At 43.3% G+C, this 19,546-nt stretch overlaps 1 protein-coding gene across 2 annotated transcripts in view; it reads right to left on the reverse strand.

The window, feature by feature from the left end:
* The window catches only part of ESYT3 (extended synaptotagmin 3), a 35,070-nt gene that overhangs the window by 1,179 nt on the left and 14,345 nt on the right, over positions 1-19,546 (reverse strand). For both annotated transcript variants that reach the window (XM_036387060.1, XM_036387059.2), the window contains exons 5-22: positions 17,266-17,332; positions 16,580-16,669; positions 15,513-15,568; positions 12,945-13,065; positions 11,850-12,023; positions 11,241-11,323; positions 10,794-10,842; positions 10,079-10,168; positions 9,156-9,218; positions 8,993-9,061; positions 7,833-7,898; positions 6,419-6,505; positions 5,447-5,596; positions 4,491-4,927; positions 3,378-3,467; positions 2,719-2,850; positions 1,163-1,268; positions 530-579 (exon numbers count right to left, since the gene is read on the reverse strand). In XM_036387060.1, the coding sequence (XP_036242953.1) occupies positions 530-579; positions 1,163-1,268; positions 2,719-2,850; positions 3,378-3,467; positions 4,491-4,927; positions 5,447-5,596; positions 6,419-6,505; positions 7,833-7,898; positions 8,993-9,061; positions 9,156-9,218; positions 10,079-10,168; positions 10,794-10,842; positions 11,241-11,323; positions 11,850-12,023; positions 12,945-13,065; positions 15,513-15,568; positions 16,580-16,669; positions 17,266-17,332 (1,980 nt within the window). The remainder of the gene's footprint in view (positions 1-529; positions 580-1,162; positions 1,269-2,718; positions 2,851-3,377; positions 3,468-4,490; positions 4,928-5,446; positions 5,597-6,418; positions 6,506-7,832; positions 7,899-8,992; positions 9,062-9,155; positions 9,219-10,078; positions 10,169-10,793; positions 10,843-11,240; positions 11,324-11,849; positions 12,024-12,944; positions 13,066-15,512; positions 15,569-16,579; positions 16,670-17,265; positions 17,333-19,546) is intronic.

Raw genomic sequence — 19,546 nt, forward strand, 5'->3', positions numbered from 1 at the left:
CTAAAGACACAGAAGTGAAAAAAACACCCAAGCCTGGTTCTCTGTTCTGCCTCAGACCAGGAACATACAAACCTCAGAACCACAACTAACGCACAAGCAAAACTCTAAGTGGCTCATTATAATAGTTTCTATAAATGCTTTGTAATTAAAGTTTTATCATACATATATATTGCTGATCAGAGTATTTAGTTAAGATCTTTATTCAAGTTAAAATTTGTTGCCAGGTTACTTTAATAAACAAAATTCTTTTACTTATGTGCCCCTGTGGCTTTTATGGCAACTTAAAATATGCTGAAGACTATAATTGACACAGGCATCTCATTAAAGCTGTCTCACAGGGCAGGCACTGCACAGCCAATGGATTAACACACAATTTAGATAGAACTACCAGATTAGCTCAAGTTAGTCCTGCCTTTGCAGGTCAGATATTCTTCTTGCTCACCCAAATACAGCCCAGTTACCAGCACTCACTCCCACAGCAGTCATGCAAGCAATGGGCAGGTTTGGAAGTATGGAGATGAGTACTTACCACTGGGCAAAGCCTTTTATTAAATCCTCCCGGGACAAGTCAATGCGCACCTTTAAAAAGCAAATTTTATTTGTTTGTAGGTTATTCAGCATATAAATTGTTCAGCTAAGCTACCACTCCTCCCAAGCCAGACCCACTTTCCAGCTGTGGGGCTGCAGTTCAGGCTTGAGGAAAAATGGAGCTTCCCACATTCCCAGCATAGTGTCGGCATGAACCAGCTCCATTTCCTATTGCACTACTTGGAAATTTATCTGTCACTGAAGAAGCAATTGCAGTTTACTTTTCACAGAATCAAAGCTGTTCACAGAAAGTCAAAGCAATGCTAGCAAATTGTGGGGTTTAGTCCCAATGCCTTTCTCAGCTCTGTGTTTGCACTCTTGGAGCCATTCCCCATACAGGCAGCACCAGGGCCCAGGAACCAGGCTTACTTCAGGAGCACCCTTCTGAAACAAGACCACAGAGCTCCCACATGGATACAGCCTCATTTGAGATGAAAATCTGGCAGAAAAAATTGCTTCCAGACTGCCAGTCCTATCACTGAGAATCAGTTACTGGAGCCACATTTGAGGATTTCATGAATAGCCCAGAGTGTTCAGCTCTGTTACATCTGTAGTGGAGATTCTTTAAACTTACTTTCCCCAGCTCCTTCCTCTCCTGTGAAATGAATGGCCTGCTGTTTTTCACTGCAATGTCCAGTGTCCTTTTCTTGACATTTTCCAAAGATTCAAAAAATTCAAACCTTGAAATAAAGTTTAAAAAGAAGAGACTTAAGGCAAAACCTAAAATCCTGTGAGCACCAGTGGACAGAATATAGAGACAGAGTACAGCATCAATGGCCAGGACTCTAACAGGGAAGGAACACACAGAAAAGGCAATTCTAGAGTGAGGTTTTATCCACATTGCAGGGAACCTTTTCCAGGCATCATGAAAGATAACAACACTGTGTTCAGACTGTCCACGGTGCCAGGGGGAAGGAGGAAAACATGCACCCATGATGAAATGGCATTTAACATTATTTCCCCCCCTCCATGGAAGATCAGCATGTTTTCCATGCAATGTTCATTACTCAAGAGGAAATAGTCATGAACCAACCCCGCAAGTTCACAGAGCAGCCTTGCACCACACCAAGAACAGACAAAGGCTGAAACCTGTGGCAATTAAATTCTTAATGGCTCTGACTCAAGCCTCTGGCACACATGGCTAATGTCAAGTGAGTTTTGTCCATGCTAAATCACTCCAGTTCTGCCCACCTGAATAGCTTTTCCTCAAGTCAGAGCTGTGAAACAGGTAAGGTGTTTTGGAGCTAAGCATTATCTTTAATTGAGGATGTACAGGATACGTCAGGGATGGGGAAAAGGAGATGCTCTTCTCAGCTGTTGGGATGGCACTAAATCAGTGCAGTTACTTAAGAACAGACAGAGTAGAATCTTCAGCTTAGGTGTTTTGAGTGTTAAGAAGGAATGTTTTAAAATCTTTTCTCCATTTCTGACTTATACAGAAAGGACATAAGACAGGAAAAATATAAGCCACTCAGGATCAACCAATATTCACATACATCCATGTGCACCTTCCTCTAATTATGGGATTAAAACCACCTCTCAAAAGAGCTCTACTTCTAAGTGTTACTGTGTTTGGGTTTATGCAAAACACATTCCATTTCAGTGGCAGAGCTGTGACACTGTCAGCAAAGAGGTGGGAGCATTTTATCCTGCTCCCACCAGGCCTTGATGACAACATCCACCTGTGTGCCCAAAGGGTGCTCCAGCCTGAAAAGGCTCTTTACTTCTGCCTGGACCTTTGGAAAGATGTTAGAATAAGCATCAGGCAAAGCAGTGTGAACAGAGCAGTAGGCTCTGGGAGGTTCCTGAATGGGTAGATTGCCTCTGCCATGACAGGGAGTTAAACACAGCAGGACAATGTCAGTTTGCAGAGAAGCAAATGCAGCCTGGGGGTAGGGAAGGGGCAGGGAAGAAGGTGTACCCTTCTTCTGGGGTATTTACAACACCACAGGCAGAGCAAGGCCAGCCCCAAGTACTTGTAAGTGACAGTCCAAGTGCCATTTGTTTCAGAAAAGCTGGAAATGTTCACAAGAGAGTCCCTAGGAGCTACACCAGCACACCTTAAGAAGCCCTGTCATTACACAGAGATCATAACTATTCCAACCATAATAACAATTTACATTTTCTTACTTCTCATCATATTGGGGGTTCAGAGTTTTTTTCTTAACAGAAGTCTTCTTTCTGCTTGTCCATCTTCTGTCTGGAAGCAGGTATATACGAACATATGGATCAACTCCACGATTGGAAGAGGGTACCAAGTTTCTGTTAAAAGAAAAACAGACAATCAAGGCAGGTTCTCTCACTGTGTGTTTTAATACCTTGGCTCTCTTGGCATTAGACCAACCCTTCACAGGCCAAAAACATTCATCCCAGGAGCTGGAATATATGCAAATAAAACTTTAGGATTGTTTAGTTAAAATCTTTACTCCTGAGGGTGTGGCCACTTACTGGAGTTCCTAAATTAACAAATACATATTCAGTCATAGGTATCAATCCCTGTCACAATGCCTATCCCAACACCCCAAGACACACACCAGCTGTCAGTGCTGTCCAGAGGAAATTTTGGGTTGGTGACAGTGCAAGCATATCCACTGCAGTGAGCACATCTCACAGGGTTCTCTCCCTGACCTGCTGCTGGCACTGACCAGAGCTGGGCACAGAGAGGTTGCACAGCTGGAAGCCAGCCAGCACTAAGGCATCTCCTGCTGCACGTGGCTCTGCTCCAGCTTTGCTGGATGACTGACAGAGCTCAGAGAGCTCTTCCCTCTGTGAGCCACCACAAGCATTACCTGCAGCCATTGACCAGCACGACGAGGCTCTGCCGGATGGAAGCGTAGCGCACGGTCAGCTGGATCTCCCCCAGAGGCATCTCAGTCCCACTGCAAGACATTGCACAGTCAAGGCTTTTAAAACAGCCATTGAGCAGCCCACAAGCAGACTAAAACCAGCTTTCAGGGCACCATCCTTCTTCCTGGCATCCTAGGTTTGCTGTCAGAAGCCCCATCCCTGCCTTCTCTGCAGGTACCTGATTTTAATCTCACAATACAAACTGCCAAAAATGCCCCTATGTGGCCACTGTAGATGAAGCAGCAAAGTATAGGTTAGAGTGTCACACATTCCCTCAGGAATGTCTGTATATGCAAAATGGGACCTTTTTCATATTCCGTTCTGCATGTTATTAAAATGGCTCAAAATCCAAAACATTGCTTAAAAATGTTTAAAAATAGTTTATAAATTAAGCCCTGTTCAGAGCTAAAAAATTCACCAGTCACCAATTCACCAAACTGCAGCTGGAGGTGAGTTTTATGTTCAGGGTTGTAACTACTCGGATGATCTCTTAAGTGAGGTGGATCTTTGTAACTTCTGTTGATTAAGGATTCCAAAAGCTCCATTCTGTGCCCCAGGAGAAACAAATCTTTCTCTCCATCTGCCTGACTGAGCAGCCTCACACTGAGCACTGTGAGGACACATACAAGCAAACCTAAAAACTTTGTTCACTGCATTATCAGTCTTAAACGTGTTGGATAAACACATTCAGAGCTTTAAGCAGCCAGAGGTGCCTATCAAGAGTTTAGGTTTACAGAAGTTTAGTTTACAGAAGTGGGATGTTCAGACTTCAAAATCCTGTTGCTAAATGAGTGTTGAGAAGCTCTTCAACAACATAAAACCAACACATGCAGCACTCTTAGGAGAGCCATAGAGTGAATACTTTCCCTTTATACCTGCTCTGACAGTGCCCTGTAATTTACCTTGGTGTTGACTGGAATACCTAGGTCAATTCTTTGTAAGGTGACCTGAGACCCAACACCCCAAATGATTTAGCAGCCTTGAATTCACTTCTACGCAGCAGTAACACCTAAACTTTCCCAAGAGAAGAACAATTCAGCTGGAAGAACACCTACTTATGAATGTCCAGGTTGCTGCTACTTAATTCAAAGCAGGAAGAAGGCAGGGACCCCAGTGAAGTGACACTGGGTGCCACCCTCATTTCCTGCAGGACGGGCAGTGTGGGCACGGCCGCTGCTCCGCTGGGCAATGCTGATGGTGGGCCATGCTCTGGGTTTTGCTTGTCCTCTGCATCATCAAGGCCAGACACAGTTTCACATGGTACAGGGGCTCCTGAACTGTCTTTAGTGTCCAAGTCTTCTCCACCACTGTCCTTTTTTGGCAGAGATTCGGGTGCTGCAGAGTCTTTGCTCATGGGAGGTACTTTTGAGACTTGTGGAGAGGAAAACTTCTGCAGGTTTCCAGCCTTCTCCGTGACATGCACAGGACCTAGCTTCGAGGCATTGACACCAGCCTTGACTCTTTGTGGATCAGGTTCTTCAACATTCAGTGCCTAAAAATCACAAGGGAAGACAGTGAGTGCTGCTCCCACAGCACTGGGGTGAATGCCAGCATTACCACCCAGAAGGAAATTTCACCACAAAACTGTAACAGCAGAACTCTGCCATTAGAGATGAAAGGGGCCCCTGGGATTCACTGTGATGTTCTCTCCTCTTATCCTACTGTGTTTGTGCTGAGCAGTGTATAAACACTGATCCGGAGCACAGTGAGGAAACAACTCCTAAGCATCAGTGCTGTTTTCCCCAGCTTAGATTTTCTCAGTCCAGCTCTTTATTGTTGTGAGAAAATTTTCAGCCGTGGCACTGCACTAAGTTTTACGAAGCCCCAGGGACACCTCTCAACCGCACCATACACTTCTAACTTCACTTAAATACCTTATCACACTTCTGCTTTCTACTCAACTGTGAAGCAAAGCTGCCTTTCTTCATGCCCACCTTTCATCTCTTTTGCTTGGCTACAAATGGATACTTCTCCAGGGGAAACTGAGTGAATATGGGAAAGAACAACTCACCCGCAGTACAAGTTTCATCTTAATGAAACTGTCTGAACTGGAATGGTCCAGCTGGAATCTCTGATCCAGAGTCATGCTTGGGTCCTTAAGCAAGTGGGAGAGACACACCACTGAAGTTCCTAGGGCACTGTCCCGCTCCTTGTCTTTAATCTGGGGGATGGAAGAAAACAAAAGTTTTTATTAGCTGGCAAAGTGGGAGGTGCATCACTGGGAATGCAAAAGCAAAGCAAGAAGGTATTTCAGACAGAAACCAAAATTAGCTTATTTGCTTCAGTATGGATACATCCAAATGGGTGATGCCATTATTTCAGGAGGGTAACAAGTAAGTGCATTTGGAGTAAAAATCCCATCTCTAACTATGCAGAGAAAGAACTGCTTTAGCAGAAAAATCATGCCCTGAGATTCACTTGATTTTCCTTGCTCGCTTTAGGGACAATGTCCTAAGCAGCTGAGATGGCAACCGGTCTAAATCTTTACATGCATTTTAGGTAACAGCTTGTTTAGCCTATTTAACCTCAATACACCTTCCAAGTTCAATTCCTTTCAGTATCCAAGTGACCAGGCACAGAACTGGCTGTGGCTGCAATGCTGCTAATGAGAGACAGGGCTGCTTAACAAGCCAGAACACAGAGGTGAAGAGGTAGGACTCTGGCTGAGAATCATGAAGGCTGCAATTTCTGACAGCAAAATATTTATGTCTTTATTACACACAGACTGCATGAAATGTCTTTTGCACTTTGCAGCCAGAAACATCCCACATTTTGAACTAAGACACTGCACATGATGCTAGAGCAAAGTTAGATACCACCACCACCTAATACAGAATTGTCTGTGCAACATGTGCTTTTTCCACCTTTTAGTAGGAGGAACCCAGTATATGACAATCCCACACAGAAACAATCTGGGCTCCACAGAAGAGGTTTCTTGCTACAGATGTGCAGTTGGTCTTCAAAGGAAAGCCTTTTCTCTCACCTCAATGTGGAGTGACTGGGAATGAGCACTGTGGACAAAGAAGGTGAAAGCCTGGCCCCATGTGGGATCTTTGCTGAAATTGCAGGTCTGCAACAAGAACATGCATTAGTTTAGTCTCTGAGAAGCAAAGAATCCATGACACTGATCACCAGAGAGGGCCATGGTGGCCCTCAGTGATGCTACACCCCAGCTGTATAGAGAGAGTGGAAATTCCAGGTCAGAAGCATATGGAAGTGAAGTCTCTGGCAAAACCAGAACAAGTTCTTTGGGGCGTGGAAATGCCAAAGAACAAGTCTGGTGAGCTGCAGTTGGCCTCACCAGCACTGCCTCGACCAGCAGCCCGCCTCACCTGCAGCAAGGCACCGCTCCCTCCCTCCCTCCCACCTTCCCACCCAGGGAGAGCCAGAGCACTGCTTCCAGCCTGCAGCACTCTGAGCCAGCTCCCAAAGCTGCAGTGAGCTGGCAGGCAAGGGCAGGAAAGCTGGAGGGGCAGATTCAGGGGTGTAGAACTCGTGGGAAGAGTAGGAGGGCACAGCTTCAGCACCATCCACTTCAAAGAGGAAAGAGCATGGAAAGCACCCAAGGGGACTGTGGCTGCTCTGTAAACCAGCTGTCCCTGCCAGGCCACAAGTGCAGGCAGCAAGTGGAAAGGAGCAGGGAAAGTCTGGAAGCCTGACCTGGCTTAGGAGAGGCAAGTGATGTGGTAGGGAAAGGGAAAGCCACAAAAGGTAAAAATGCAAGTAGAACCCAATTCGTGGGTGGAGCAGGTGGAAGGAACAAAGGAAAATAGGTGCCAGTCCTCTATGCTTGTGTGTAGCCAACAGGATTCATTCTTATTTGCTGGAAGTCCAAAAGAACAAAGGGCTCATCCATATCCAGCTGCAGGACAGGGAACATGGCAGCTACTGGGAGGGCAGACCTCAGCTGTTGCTCATACTCATGAAGCAAAAGTAATTTTTAAATAATGAAAAAGGAGCTGGAAGTGAAGTGGAGGAGATGCAGATCCATCTTGTCCGGGTTTAAAAACAAAACAAAACACAAAACAAAACAGTAAAACTGTGATACACAGGAGCCAGGAAAGACTCTGAGGAAGGAATAAAAGCCAGCTTGATGCATACGACACCCTGCTCTGAGAAACCATAAGCTGGATTGGAGACTTATAGATCTAGAGTGTCTAGGCCAAGATGAACTCTTGGACACAGGCATGGAACTACACATGTGAACAGCTGATCTGACACCCTCCACCACCACAACTCAGTGACACAGAGCCACTCCCAGGCTCTGCAGCCATCACTACAAGTACAGCTCTTCACATCAGCTTCACAAGAAGTCCTTTCCTTCCTAGGGGATACCTGGGGACAGTCCCATAAGATGGAAAGTATCTAATGAAAGCAGAAGAATTAAACAACCTCACCTTACTCTTCTGAGTCTTGTTCCCAACTGTGAGCAGGACAAAGGAGGAAGGCTCTCGTTCCATCTTCTGTCATTTAATACAAGGAAGAAAGAAGAAGGCAGAAAAAAAGATTAAGAAATTTATAGTTTTCAGGAAGCAATATCAAACCAGTACTCTTACTTGAAGTTGCTGGAAATCTGACAGTATTTTCTGGATGTGGGACCCCTGAGGAGTGTAGTGCACAGGAAAGCCCCCAGCAATAACACAGCAGTCTTACTCTCCACCATCAAGAGTATACATTTAAGCCAAAGCTTTATGTATTTAGGTTCCAACAGGTGAGCAGTTAAAAATTTGTCAGAAGCTGGGAGGGAACAGAGAGGAGAGCTGAAGGCTCAGTGGGGAATCTTGGTCTTTCCTGACTGAATCAGGACTCTCAGAATTGGTTTCCAAGGCTCAGGACTTGCTCCAAAGCAGCTGGAAGTGAGTCCTTGGCATCAAATCACAATTCCTGTCTGGAAGCAACAATACTGAACCTCTTGCACCTCTTTGCACTAATGCTATAGAAGTTAAGCCTGAGAATCTGGTCTTGGCACAACACTACATACAAACTGCACACAGTGAGGTCCAGAATTAAGGATTATTGACTGTGATGTGTACATTCTTCCCTGTATCTGCCATTTACATCACAGTAGCAAAATGCAGTATTTGGGGGGAGAAGTAAACAGAAGCTATTAGAAGGTATGAATGACAGAGAGGCCTCTGAATCCCTTTAAAGCCAAGGGGAGTGGAATTTGGTGGTCAGGTCTCCAGTGGATGGGAAAGTTACCACAAATGATATTCCTCCCTGCTCAATGTCAAGCTGGAACAGCTCAGCAAGGGAAGAAAGAGCAGCAGTAGCAGCAAGGATATTATGACTTAGTCTGATGTCTGGAGGCTCTCTTTTGTGTAAGAAAGAAAGACAACCACACACACAATCAAACATTTCTGTGTTGCATTCCCACTTTGGCCTCCTAGACTTTCACTGGGGTGGGCTTTCAATCACTATTTTGAACCCCTGCTCATCACTTAGATTCTGATAGAGGAGAGATTATTTCTTTTTAACCACTGCTAGCTTCAGTTCCTATTATACCACATAATCCAGAACCTTGTTTTGCAAAGTGGGAGAAGAATATAAATTTTACCTTGAGGTACTTGTTATTTTTGATCTTCTTTGTTCCACATTCACCATTCGAATACTCAAAGTGGTTTTTCTGAATTGGTGAAAGAATATTTAAAACAGTTAATTTGTTGTTTTCAAAAAAAGGAGGTTAGGAGTGAAGGCTGCTGCATGTGGTTTGTACTTACAGGGAGGTTGAAGGCACTGTCCAAGTAGACAATCAGAATTGCTGTAGACAGACCCTTTTTATCCTGTAAAGGCAGGGAAAGATAAAACAAATCAAAACACAAAAGTAGTCATGGATCACCCACCAAGGACAATGCAAAACACAGCAAAATTCCAAGGGCAGCTTCTGAAGGCTAAGCAGCTCTCTGCCTCTCTCTAAAACTTGCAATTTAGACGAGCTCAAGTCAACACAGCATGACAATTCAAAGCAGACCAGTAAGAAGATGTGTAACTCTTTTCAATTCCCTGCCTTTAATGTTTGTCAATCTCTCAGTGCAGAACTGGTTGGGTTCCCCAGTACAGCAAGACACCTAAAAACATGTTCAACCACATATATCAGCATGAATCCAGTGTCAGCAGAACAAAACTTGGGAACAATTTTATTCACTTCAGTGGAATTCAAATGGTTTTGCTTGGTTATGAAGAAACAGCCTCTCTGGGAGATGGGCTTTATCCAAGCAATTCTGCTGGACAAACGACACACCATTTGGAAACACAGCCCTACCAAGCACCAGGGCTGGGTATTTGCCTATGACTAATACAGATTATTTCAGGGGTCCAGGGTCCTACACAAATCCTAGATGAAGAGGGAGGAAAAAATTTTTAAAAGAACCCCTGAGAAGCCACTTTGCAGTGAGTCAAACAAAGGTTTGCTAATTCAAGCAAAAAGAGCTGCCAGATTTGAGTTACTCCTGAATTACCAAGAGACCTGGGGCAAGCAAATGCCCTTCCTCTGCAGGAGTGGCAGGGAGGGAATCACATCAAAACTTTGCCAGACAAAAATAAACTCTTGTGATTTTGCCTGGGGTTTCTAATTTTACACACTCCTTTGTTGATGACCGGACAGGGATCAGGGCACCCAAATCCTTTAAGCAAATACACTCACCTCATGCAGCTTTTCTTGGTCGTTTACTAGTGAAAGCCACTCCAGTTTTAAATGCAAGTGTCCGCTTGTCGTCTTACTCAAGGGAAACCACTACATGGAGATAACAAAGAGCAACTTGAGACTGAGAGGCAGAGTAGCTTTTGTATATGTGGTGCAGACTCTGAGACTTGCACACAATAGACAATGTGAATTTTACTCTGAGAACATTAGCTTGCATTTTTGACACTTAGATTGTAGCACGTTCACCTACTTAGGTACAAGGCAGAAGAAAATTAAAATAAGATGCCCATGAACAGGCAAAGCATGTGGATATCTCCAACCAGCAGCAGCACAAGACAGGCACCCTGGCATTGTTTGTAGAATTCTGGGTTGCAGGATGAACCACAGTAAGGTCAGATCATTTCTTCCTTCAGCAAACAGGCTGCTTCACCAAACTTTATCTGCAGCTTTGTACAAAACATTTGGTACACACAGGACACAAGGTATCAACAAGATACCCCACTGCTGGCTCAGGGCTCTCTGGGGTTACCAGCCTGGTCATAAAAATTATTGTCATGGCTACTTTGGTATTATCTTTTCTGTGAAAATACCACAGTGCAAGTGTGCAAGGAAGCATTAAGTACAAAGAAACACTGTAGTAGCAGAGGAGAAGCACAAATGAGTGCATGTAGGCATGCACCACCAGCCATACTTAGAAATAAGCTGAGATCTTTACCTCATCAACAGTTCTGTCATTCATTACATCCACTAGGCTTATCAGCAAGCTGAAAGGCAAAAAGCAAACATTTCAATGTACATTGAGGCATGCAGCATAAACCACCAAAAAGCCCACTGTCAAGTCTGTTCCAAATAACTACTCCACATTACCTGTGTACGTGTGTGCAGGAACACACTTATACTCCTGAAGTCTCCCTCTTGAAATATTTCCAAAACTAAAATAAACTTGAAGTAAATCTCAAGTAACTATTACTTCTAATGGCTTCCCAGGATTCCCTGCAGGATGTAACCTTGTCCAACATTAGTTGCACCAGGAACTAATTATGTGGCGTTAATATCTGGGCAAAGGGATTGTCTTCCAACAGTATGAAATTTCCAGTATGAGTAATTCAGGTGTCCCACAGCAGAGGCTACTGGACCCTGATCAAAGGTCTTGCTAATTTACCTGCCCATAAAGTCATCTTTATCTGGATCTTCATCGTACAAATCCACTTCTAAGTCCTGACCAGGCACTTCATGAACAACAAACTGGAGGAGAAAGAGGTATTGATTAAAAATAAAAAGCATTCACATACACATATTCAGGCTCAGGCAGTGGACAAGAACATGACACTTGACAACTCTCAAACACATTAAGGACATTCCCCATTCTTTCTTATGGTTAAATGCATAACAAATACAATTGATTATAGGTGAAAATGCTTGACATTGCTTGTTTTTGACCTACAAGTTAAACCCCTCAAACTGGTATCCCTAATAAGCAGAGAGGAATTAATGCTAGAGCAGCCTGCAGCTGCACAGACTGATGCATTGATTGGTATTTAAAGCAGTGCTTTGCACCTCCTCCAAAAACCCACACATGTAAATCAGATCAACCTGAAGGACATTTCAAGTTTACAATGTAAATTTGAACTTGGTTAAGGGACACAAATGCCTCAATCAAGAAACAAGGAAGTCCACCTGCCCTGTGCAGTCAGCTAAGAGAAGGTCCTGCAAGCACAGGGATGTAAATGGCTGTGTATCCTACAGATGGAAAGATCAAAAGGTTCAGTACCTCAAATGTCTCATTCCAAATGGGATTAAGATCCCTGGAGACTGTCTTGCTTCGATACTGCACGGTGCCAACGCGGAGGAGAGCGTACGGATCAGACTTCCCCCTGATGGCACCAAGGAAATTGTCTTTCTGGACAAGGTTTTCAGCTTCTAAGAGATGAACCCTTATTACTCCCTGGATAAAATAAGATACAGAATTGGTCATGAAAATGCAATCTTTGGATAATTATAATATGCTGCCTCCTAAAACTGTTTATTTCAGGCAGCAAGGGTAGTCACCATGACAGTTCTGCAAAGACACGTAGCTTGATGCAGTACATTTTCAATGACAGCTGTAATAAAGCACTTCTTCCACCATTTGCCTAGAGGGAAAAAAAAAGCCCCCTTAAAGAGATGTAAAATTCAATCTAAATAACTGTATAGGAAATATTTATTTTTAAATCAGAAATATACATATGCACACAGCATTACAGCCACAGTCAAATCAAGTATAAAGATCAACTCCCACTGACTGAAGGAGGAACTAAGCACTCACTGGCAGGTTCTTATTTTATTGCACAGGAGCCATTCCACTTCAATTTAGTGATGCAAGTTTGCAACAGTGAGCGTGCCTTTGTCACTCATTTATATTTATCCTCTATAGTATTAGGTATTTGATGGATGAAGGACATTGAAGACCTGGATATGTTGAGAATTTAGGAAATTTTTTTTGTAACAATATGTGATCTTCCAAGTTCCCTATTTTCAACTCTTCATAGCATTAGTAAAAATATCAAATAGCATGACACTCACTGCTTATGTATTTTTCCTCTCATTTGCATGTACCACAGATCTGCAGTTACAGAGTAAAGGTTTAATTGGTAAATGAGCTCAGAGTACAAACAGACTCCTTATGACATGCAGAGAAGGTAGGAACTCCCAGTGCCCATGTCTCTCCCTCCCAAATTATTATCCAACACTGCTTTTATATTTCTGGAATACTACCTACTGAAAGCCCACAACTCAGGTTGAAAGAGCTGATGCAGCATCCAAAGACACTAAGCTTGGAAGCATCACTCAGGTAGATAAACACTCTGTCACTGAAAAAACAACTCACCTGTGGGACAGGGAACCTCAAGTGGGCAATGTTCATGTTCTTTTTCAGAGGTACTGTGATTCTGTTGGGTAGAACCAGCCGTGCAGCAATGAAGTCTTGAATTAATGAGTCTGACATTACACTGCAGGTGGGGGAAAATGGCAACAATCAGTCACAACTCAGTAGGGAAAGTGAGGGACAGCAGAAAAAATGAGCATTGCAAAGTGACTGGTGTGGCCTAGCTCTCCCTAAAGTATTCTCAAGAATTAGAACAGGACAGCCAGGGAAATGGTTGAGTCACCATCCCTGGAAGCATTTAAAAGACCCGTAAAAGGGCTTAGGCACATAGTTCAGTGATGGGCTTGGCAGTATTGGGTTAATGGCTGGACTTGGTGATCTATAAAGATCTTTTCCAAAGTTTATGATTGTATGAAAGAGCTGCAGAGTGGCCATTCAACTCCAATTTAGTGGTGCAGGTTTGCAGTAGGAGCATCCCTATTGCAGGGTGTGAATTTGGCTCATCTTTGTAAATGATGAATGGGAGCTCAGGCTGTGTGAAATCTTCATGCACACACCCAAACATGTCAAACTCAAGTGTCTTCTGGGTTTCCTTAGGAATAACACCAGAGATGGACAAAGGGAGAAGGGAATCAGGAGGTTTCAGCATTTAACAAGGGGCTCAAGGCCTTGAGCTAGTTTTTTTTTAGACTTAGAAATGGCCACAGCATACACTGCTGCCTTGGCGACCTGCTGAGACCTTTTCACAAAATTGAAGCAGACAGACACATTAAAAAAAACCCAAAAACCAACAACCCAAGCTCATTTCTCAGATGAGGTTCTGGATCTTGGCAGAATTTGCACTAAGAAGGAAAATTTCTTCTGAAGTAACTGGAGATCACATTGGCTGAATTGAGGGCACTATCTTGGAGTTCAAGGAACTTTGCAGCCTAATTACAACTTGCATATTTTTAGCATTTCAGTTCAAATCTTTGCTTTACAACTGCTCTTTTTGTACAGCAGGTACAAGAAGTATATGGTTATCAGAGATGTCCAAGTACTCTCCAGGTGATTAATGAGAGGATTTCAACACACCACTACAACCTGGCATAAGCAAAAAACAATATTAAGAGGAAAACCCAGGAGCACCAATTATCTGAAATATTCATCCTCTTGGTAGATCTAGTGCTTATAAGGGTATGACTGTGTAACTAAATTGACCCAATTCACAGAGGAGGCTGGATTCACACATAAAGAACATAAGGAAAGTCTTCTACTCCAAATGGTAAACCAGGAACCTTGGTCAGGCTCTTGGCTTTCCTGTAAAAAAAAAACCCACAGGAATGTCACAGAATTGTCCCCTCTCCCAAGTCTCAGGGTACACCCAACTAAACACAGCTTGTATGTGAGGACAGATGACTGCATCCAGTTTCTTTGCTATCTTAAGTGAGCCAAATTCATTTGACAGGGAGGGCTCTTGTTCAACCTGTACTTCAGCCCATTCATGGTCAGGCATGTTTTGCTCCCAGCTTTCATTGCACTGCTGAGGAACAAGCAAAGGTTTCTGTGTGCAAATCCCTGTGGGAGAACCAGGCAGTAAAAATTTAGGACACCAAATTTGCACTTAATTATATGAGAGGCTGTAGGCTGGAACACCTACAGGCCTTTTCCCTGCAAGGATTAGGGAAGCTAAATTAGAAAAGAACAGATTAATTCCTCTGATAAAAACTAGAGCTCTCAGGCTAAACTTCCGGGCAAAAGGCCACTCAGGCCTCAAATTAAGAGAAAAAGGAAACTTCTTCTCATTCAACATCAAAAGCCTTCAGAGGATCTTTAACACATAAACTGGCACCTAAAGTGGCCAGACTCTTCCTGAGTCTGCAAACCATGAGCTGCAGGGGAGCATAGAGGAACAGATACTTCTGAAAGGGACAAAGGCAATGGCTGTGTAACCCCATGTATTTTCCTCTTGGGCAACAGAATTTTCTCCTTACACTAAAGAACAAACTGAATCCCTAATCTGGTGAAGCAGTTTGTAACAATACTGAAACCCACTAAGATTTTCATCCTTGCTGTGCAAGTTTTATGTATGTAATACTAACCCAAGAGGCACTGGAGAAGAGCTACACCTAAAGGGTGAGCAGATTACATAGAAAGAAAACTTTTCTCCCTATAAATCTGGTGCAGTTCTCTTTACCATAGATTGTACTTGAGTTTTTCAGAGGGACTGCAGCTCTGTGATACCTTGCCTTTTTACACTTCACTGTAAATAAAAAAAAGCAGTCTGCCAGTCTAAACCTACTTTTGCAAATAACTAGCACATAGGAAACAGAAGGGCTTGTTTTTTAGTTTAAGTCGTTGTTGTTTGGGGGATTTACTATTTCCATCCTAAATGTAATGAAGTGATTGAAACAGTTTTGCCAGAATGTAAAAAGAAACCTTCTCAGGTTTTGCCACAGCCAGATACAATGGGATGAACAGACACAACATCTTGCACACAATGCTCTCAACAACAGCTTTGGTTACTCAAGAACTACATCCCAACTTCCAAAAATTTTTCAAATTATAAAGTAAAGCAAAGTAGACACTCACTTAATTCCTGGGACATCCAGAAGGTTGCTCATGCCTGCCCAGTTGATTTCCAAATGCTACAACAAGATTGGGGAGAAAATATTATACAGGTCTATTAACATTTATTTTAAAATAAATGTAGAATTTAAAAGGGAAATGCTTCTAGAACAAAGTCAGATGTCTAAAGGAAGGAAAACCTGCACCACCAATAGCATCTGTACATTAGAATCAACAGCTGGTATCAATTCCCTTATCTATTTTATTTGCCATCCCGAATTGAGGGTATCACTGGAACTCAATTTTCAAGAAGGAAAGTCAGCATTCAGCCCTTAGCAATGGCCACTGGCAGATACCCTGGGGTCATAAAGGAAATTCAGCAACTCTATTAAGACTTTGAAGTTGTTTTCTCATCCTTTCACTTTAGGGGTTGGCCTATACCCTGAGGCAGAGGGATTTACAAATACCACCGGTTTCAGGAGTCTGTATTCTTATTCATACAATAAAAAAAAAAGAGGTTCTTTCATGTGCTAAAATAATGCTGCTACATCTAAACACAAAAACACCTCGTTCAAGATCAAAAACATATGACTGTCATGAACTCAAGCTGAGCATAATTCAACCACAAGCAAAGCTGTGTGCTGTAAGATAACTGCTTCTTACAAGACTAGAACGTTTCTCATATTTTATTAAACTGCAGTTGAGTATAAGGGACACAACCTTAAACAGGCAAGCTTTCAAAAGGCAACCATGAATGGTCTGCAAAATGACTGCATTTAAAATCTGTGAATGGGAAGGTAGAGCAGCCAGAAACCTTGCAGAAACAGCTCCTGTGCTGCTACCATAAGACAATCCTCCCATTCTTAGAGTGAAGCGAGTAACTATTTAGGCACTACTACAAAAGTATAGAGCGAATTAATTGACATCCTCCCAGAATTCAAGAGAGACACTGAACAATTAGGAATTTGTCATTTAAGCACCTGAACTGTGAGGTATTCACAGTTATGCAGTTTGGGTTATCAGTGATGGCCAGCTTGTGTCACTCACTAAAGACCAAGAAGTCTGCAGAGAGCAGCTCACTCCCGACTCACCGGTTTCTGCATGAAAAACAAGGTCACTGCTCCAACAAAGGGTGCATCGGTCAGGAGAGGTTCCAGGATCACCCGCAACGTCCCATACAGCTGCAAACAGAACAGGAAAGCTCAGGGTTAAGGTATTCTCATGGTGCAGCTTCAAAACTGTGAGCTTTTCAGTGATGGAGATAATTTTAGAAATTCTACTTGAAGTAATTTTCTTTAGAATTTTATGACAAAAAACTTTCCCCCCAAACCATTGCTACTGATGTCAGGCAATGCCTTCTGTGTTTGTGGAGTCTCTCTGCAATCCTGCCGTACAATGGGAGCCATTTGTCTACTAGCTTTCAACATTCCAAGAACAGGTTCTTGGTTTAATCTACACCAGTTTATGAACATCATGACTCTTCTGAAGTTCTCTACCAACACTCTGAGCTCCTCTGAACTCCAGTGGCAGCTGCTGGCCCACACATACTCAATGCTCCAGCACTGACCCTGTTTAAGAGTCATTCTATGAAGCTTGGAAGTGACATTTAGGTGCTTTCCATGGAAGGCCTCATTTCTCCAGCCAAGAACAAGGAGGTAAAGCCAATCATTCCAAGCCTGACAGTTGCTGGTTTCCCAGTTGTCGTGACCTCCCCACTGGGAGGTGCTACCTCCTGCCCCACACAGCCTTGAACAGACAATGTTAGCACTGCACGCACCTGTACACCTTTCACGCCAAGATTAAATTTCGATATGTCCATGTGAATCTCACAGTCCCCTATGTAACTGAAAGAAAATTCTCACATTATTCCACAGTTTGTAATAGTCCCATGAGAAATTTGGGGCTGTACAGAGAATAAATGAAATCAGTTTAAGGATTGACAACATGAACCCAGAGGCAGAGATGGATTTTCAAGTGACTGAAAAAGGGAAGTTGAACAAAGGTCAGATCTTGCAGTCAGCTGGGATATTGATGGACCTGTAAAACATTGAAGCAACATCTGTATTTCCAGGTTACTCTTCCATTCTTAAGACTGGGGGTTGGCTGGAGCAAGCTTGCTCCAAGAAGGGGACCAAGATGCTCACTCAAAGCTCAAGGTCAGAGCCATTGCTCTCTTGCTCCCTTCTCTGCCAAGAGCCTGATCCCACCCCACACCCTGGTGACACAGCTCCCAGGCTGGTGCAGAGGCATCCTGCCATTACTTATGGGGTTCCCACCTTGCCCACACCCAAAAAGCACATAGATGACCCATGCCCACAACCCAAAAACCCACTTGAAGGACAAATTTATCTCTAAAAATAACCTGGTTTCCTTGAGGCTGAATTCAAAGACAACTACTTAGATCAGATTTTGGTCAGTTGCCATGGAGAACATCAGGCATTAAATAAAGCAAATGCTGGATGCGGTACTTTGGCAATTTGGAAAGCACCTTAGACTTTTATTAAAGTACAAACATCACCTTATGCAGAAACCAATAGCCACACCCCAGGGAGCAGAACCTTGCAGATCTGTTGATGCTTCTGGCAGGAAACAATTGAAGGGAGCTACCAAGTTCCCTTTCAGCCCCCTGAGAAATAGCTCTGGCTGCAGACACACAAACACCCTGCAGGTAAAGCAGGGTGTAAAGGTGCTGCAGCAGTGAATGTGCTGTGCTTGCTGCCTGCATGCATAACTTCACTCCATAATCAAAGGAATAGGGCAGGAGTTCTGCTCTGATCATATGTATATGGGCAAATAGTGCTGCAGTTGCCACAAATTCAAACTGTAATTTGCATATAGACAGATTCCCTCCCACCTCAAAAAACCTGCCAAGACTTCGCAACCCTGTGAATTTGCCTCCACTTTTGCAAGCAAATTTCTTTGTATATTTGTTTACAGGTAGTCACCTAGCAGAATTTCAGGAGCTCATAACACATAGAATAAAGCCTTTCGTGTTAGAGCATTTTCATTTCTTATTTCCAACCTCATAAACCATGCCAAAATTAACACAATCTTTCTTAAAAGCTAGTGACATAATTAAACTTGTTTTATGTTTGTTAACTTCTACAATTTTGACATTATCTTACAGGTCATTACTCTGTGTGCTAATAGAGTATTGTTACAATAAAATTCTAAATGAGGAGCCAAAATTAGTTCCTTAATTTGCAGTAATTAATCCAAGAGGATTTAATTCAGCTTTTGCAAATGTCTAACACAACACAAGTAAGAGCTGTGGTGTTTTACAGCCTTTCTACCTTTCCACACAGTCAAAAACTTTTCCCACTCAGTTCTAGATGTCTCTTTTCTCCAGTAAACATGTCAGAGAAATCTTATCAGAGCCTGAGCCTTAAATTAGCCTTCTGTCTGCCTCATACAGGTATCACCCCCCTGCCAGGGTGCTTGGTAGAAAGGATGAACTCTTTGTTCATTAGTTATTCCTCATTTCCAGTCCCAGCTGCTTGTGCTTCATCTGCTCCTCTGTGCAGCATAACCTTGCTGTGCTCTCTGCTATCCTGCCCTGGAGCACACCTGAGCCAAACTCAAGCTTTGGCACTTAGAAGGCTGAGCCCCTCCACCCTACACAGGACTGTGCTCTACCCACCTGTGGAGGGTGGAAGAATCACCTGTTTCTCTCCTGCATCACCTGCTGCACAAGGTGATGCAGATATGCCTGTGCTGTGGATGAGAACCTTTTTCAAGTGCAAGTATCTGTGTCTGTTCTGTACTTGGCTGGAAAAGCTGGGCCCAGTGTTTATGATAAAAGGCAATCCACTAGCTGAAGGCAGGGCTGCTACCAGAGCTGGCAAGTTTAACTAACCTGGATCTCTGCACCTCCCTTCAGAAAAAGCCCAGGCAATTCCCTGCCTGTAAAGTAACTGCCCAGGAGCCCCATCTTCTCATGGCCCCCATGCTGAAAGCCCCCTTTGGCCCAGCCTCCTCAAGGACAACTACAGCCCATACAAATAAGGGACCTCTAAGTGCTATTTTTCACACTTCCCAAAGCAAAGGATGCTATTTGT

The sequence above is a fragment of the Molothrus ater genome, chromosome 7 (assembly GCF_012460135.2).
Source record: "Molothrus ater isolate BHLD 08-10-18 breed brown headed cowbird chromosome 7, BPBGC_Mater_1.1, whole genome shotgun sequence".
NCBI classification, from domain to species: domain Eukaryota; kingdom Metazoa; phylum Chordata; class Aves; order Passeriformes; family Icteridae; genus Molothrus; species Molothrus ater.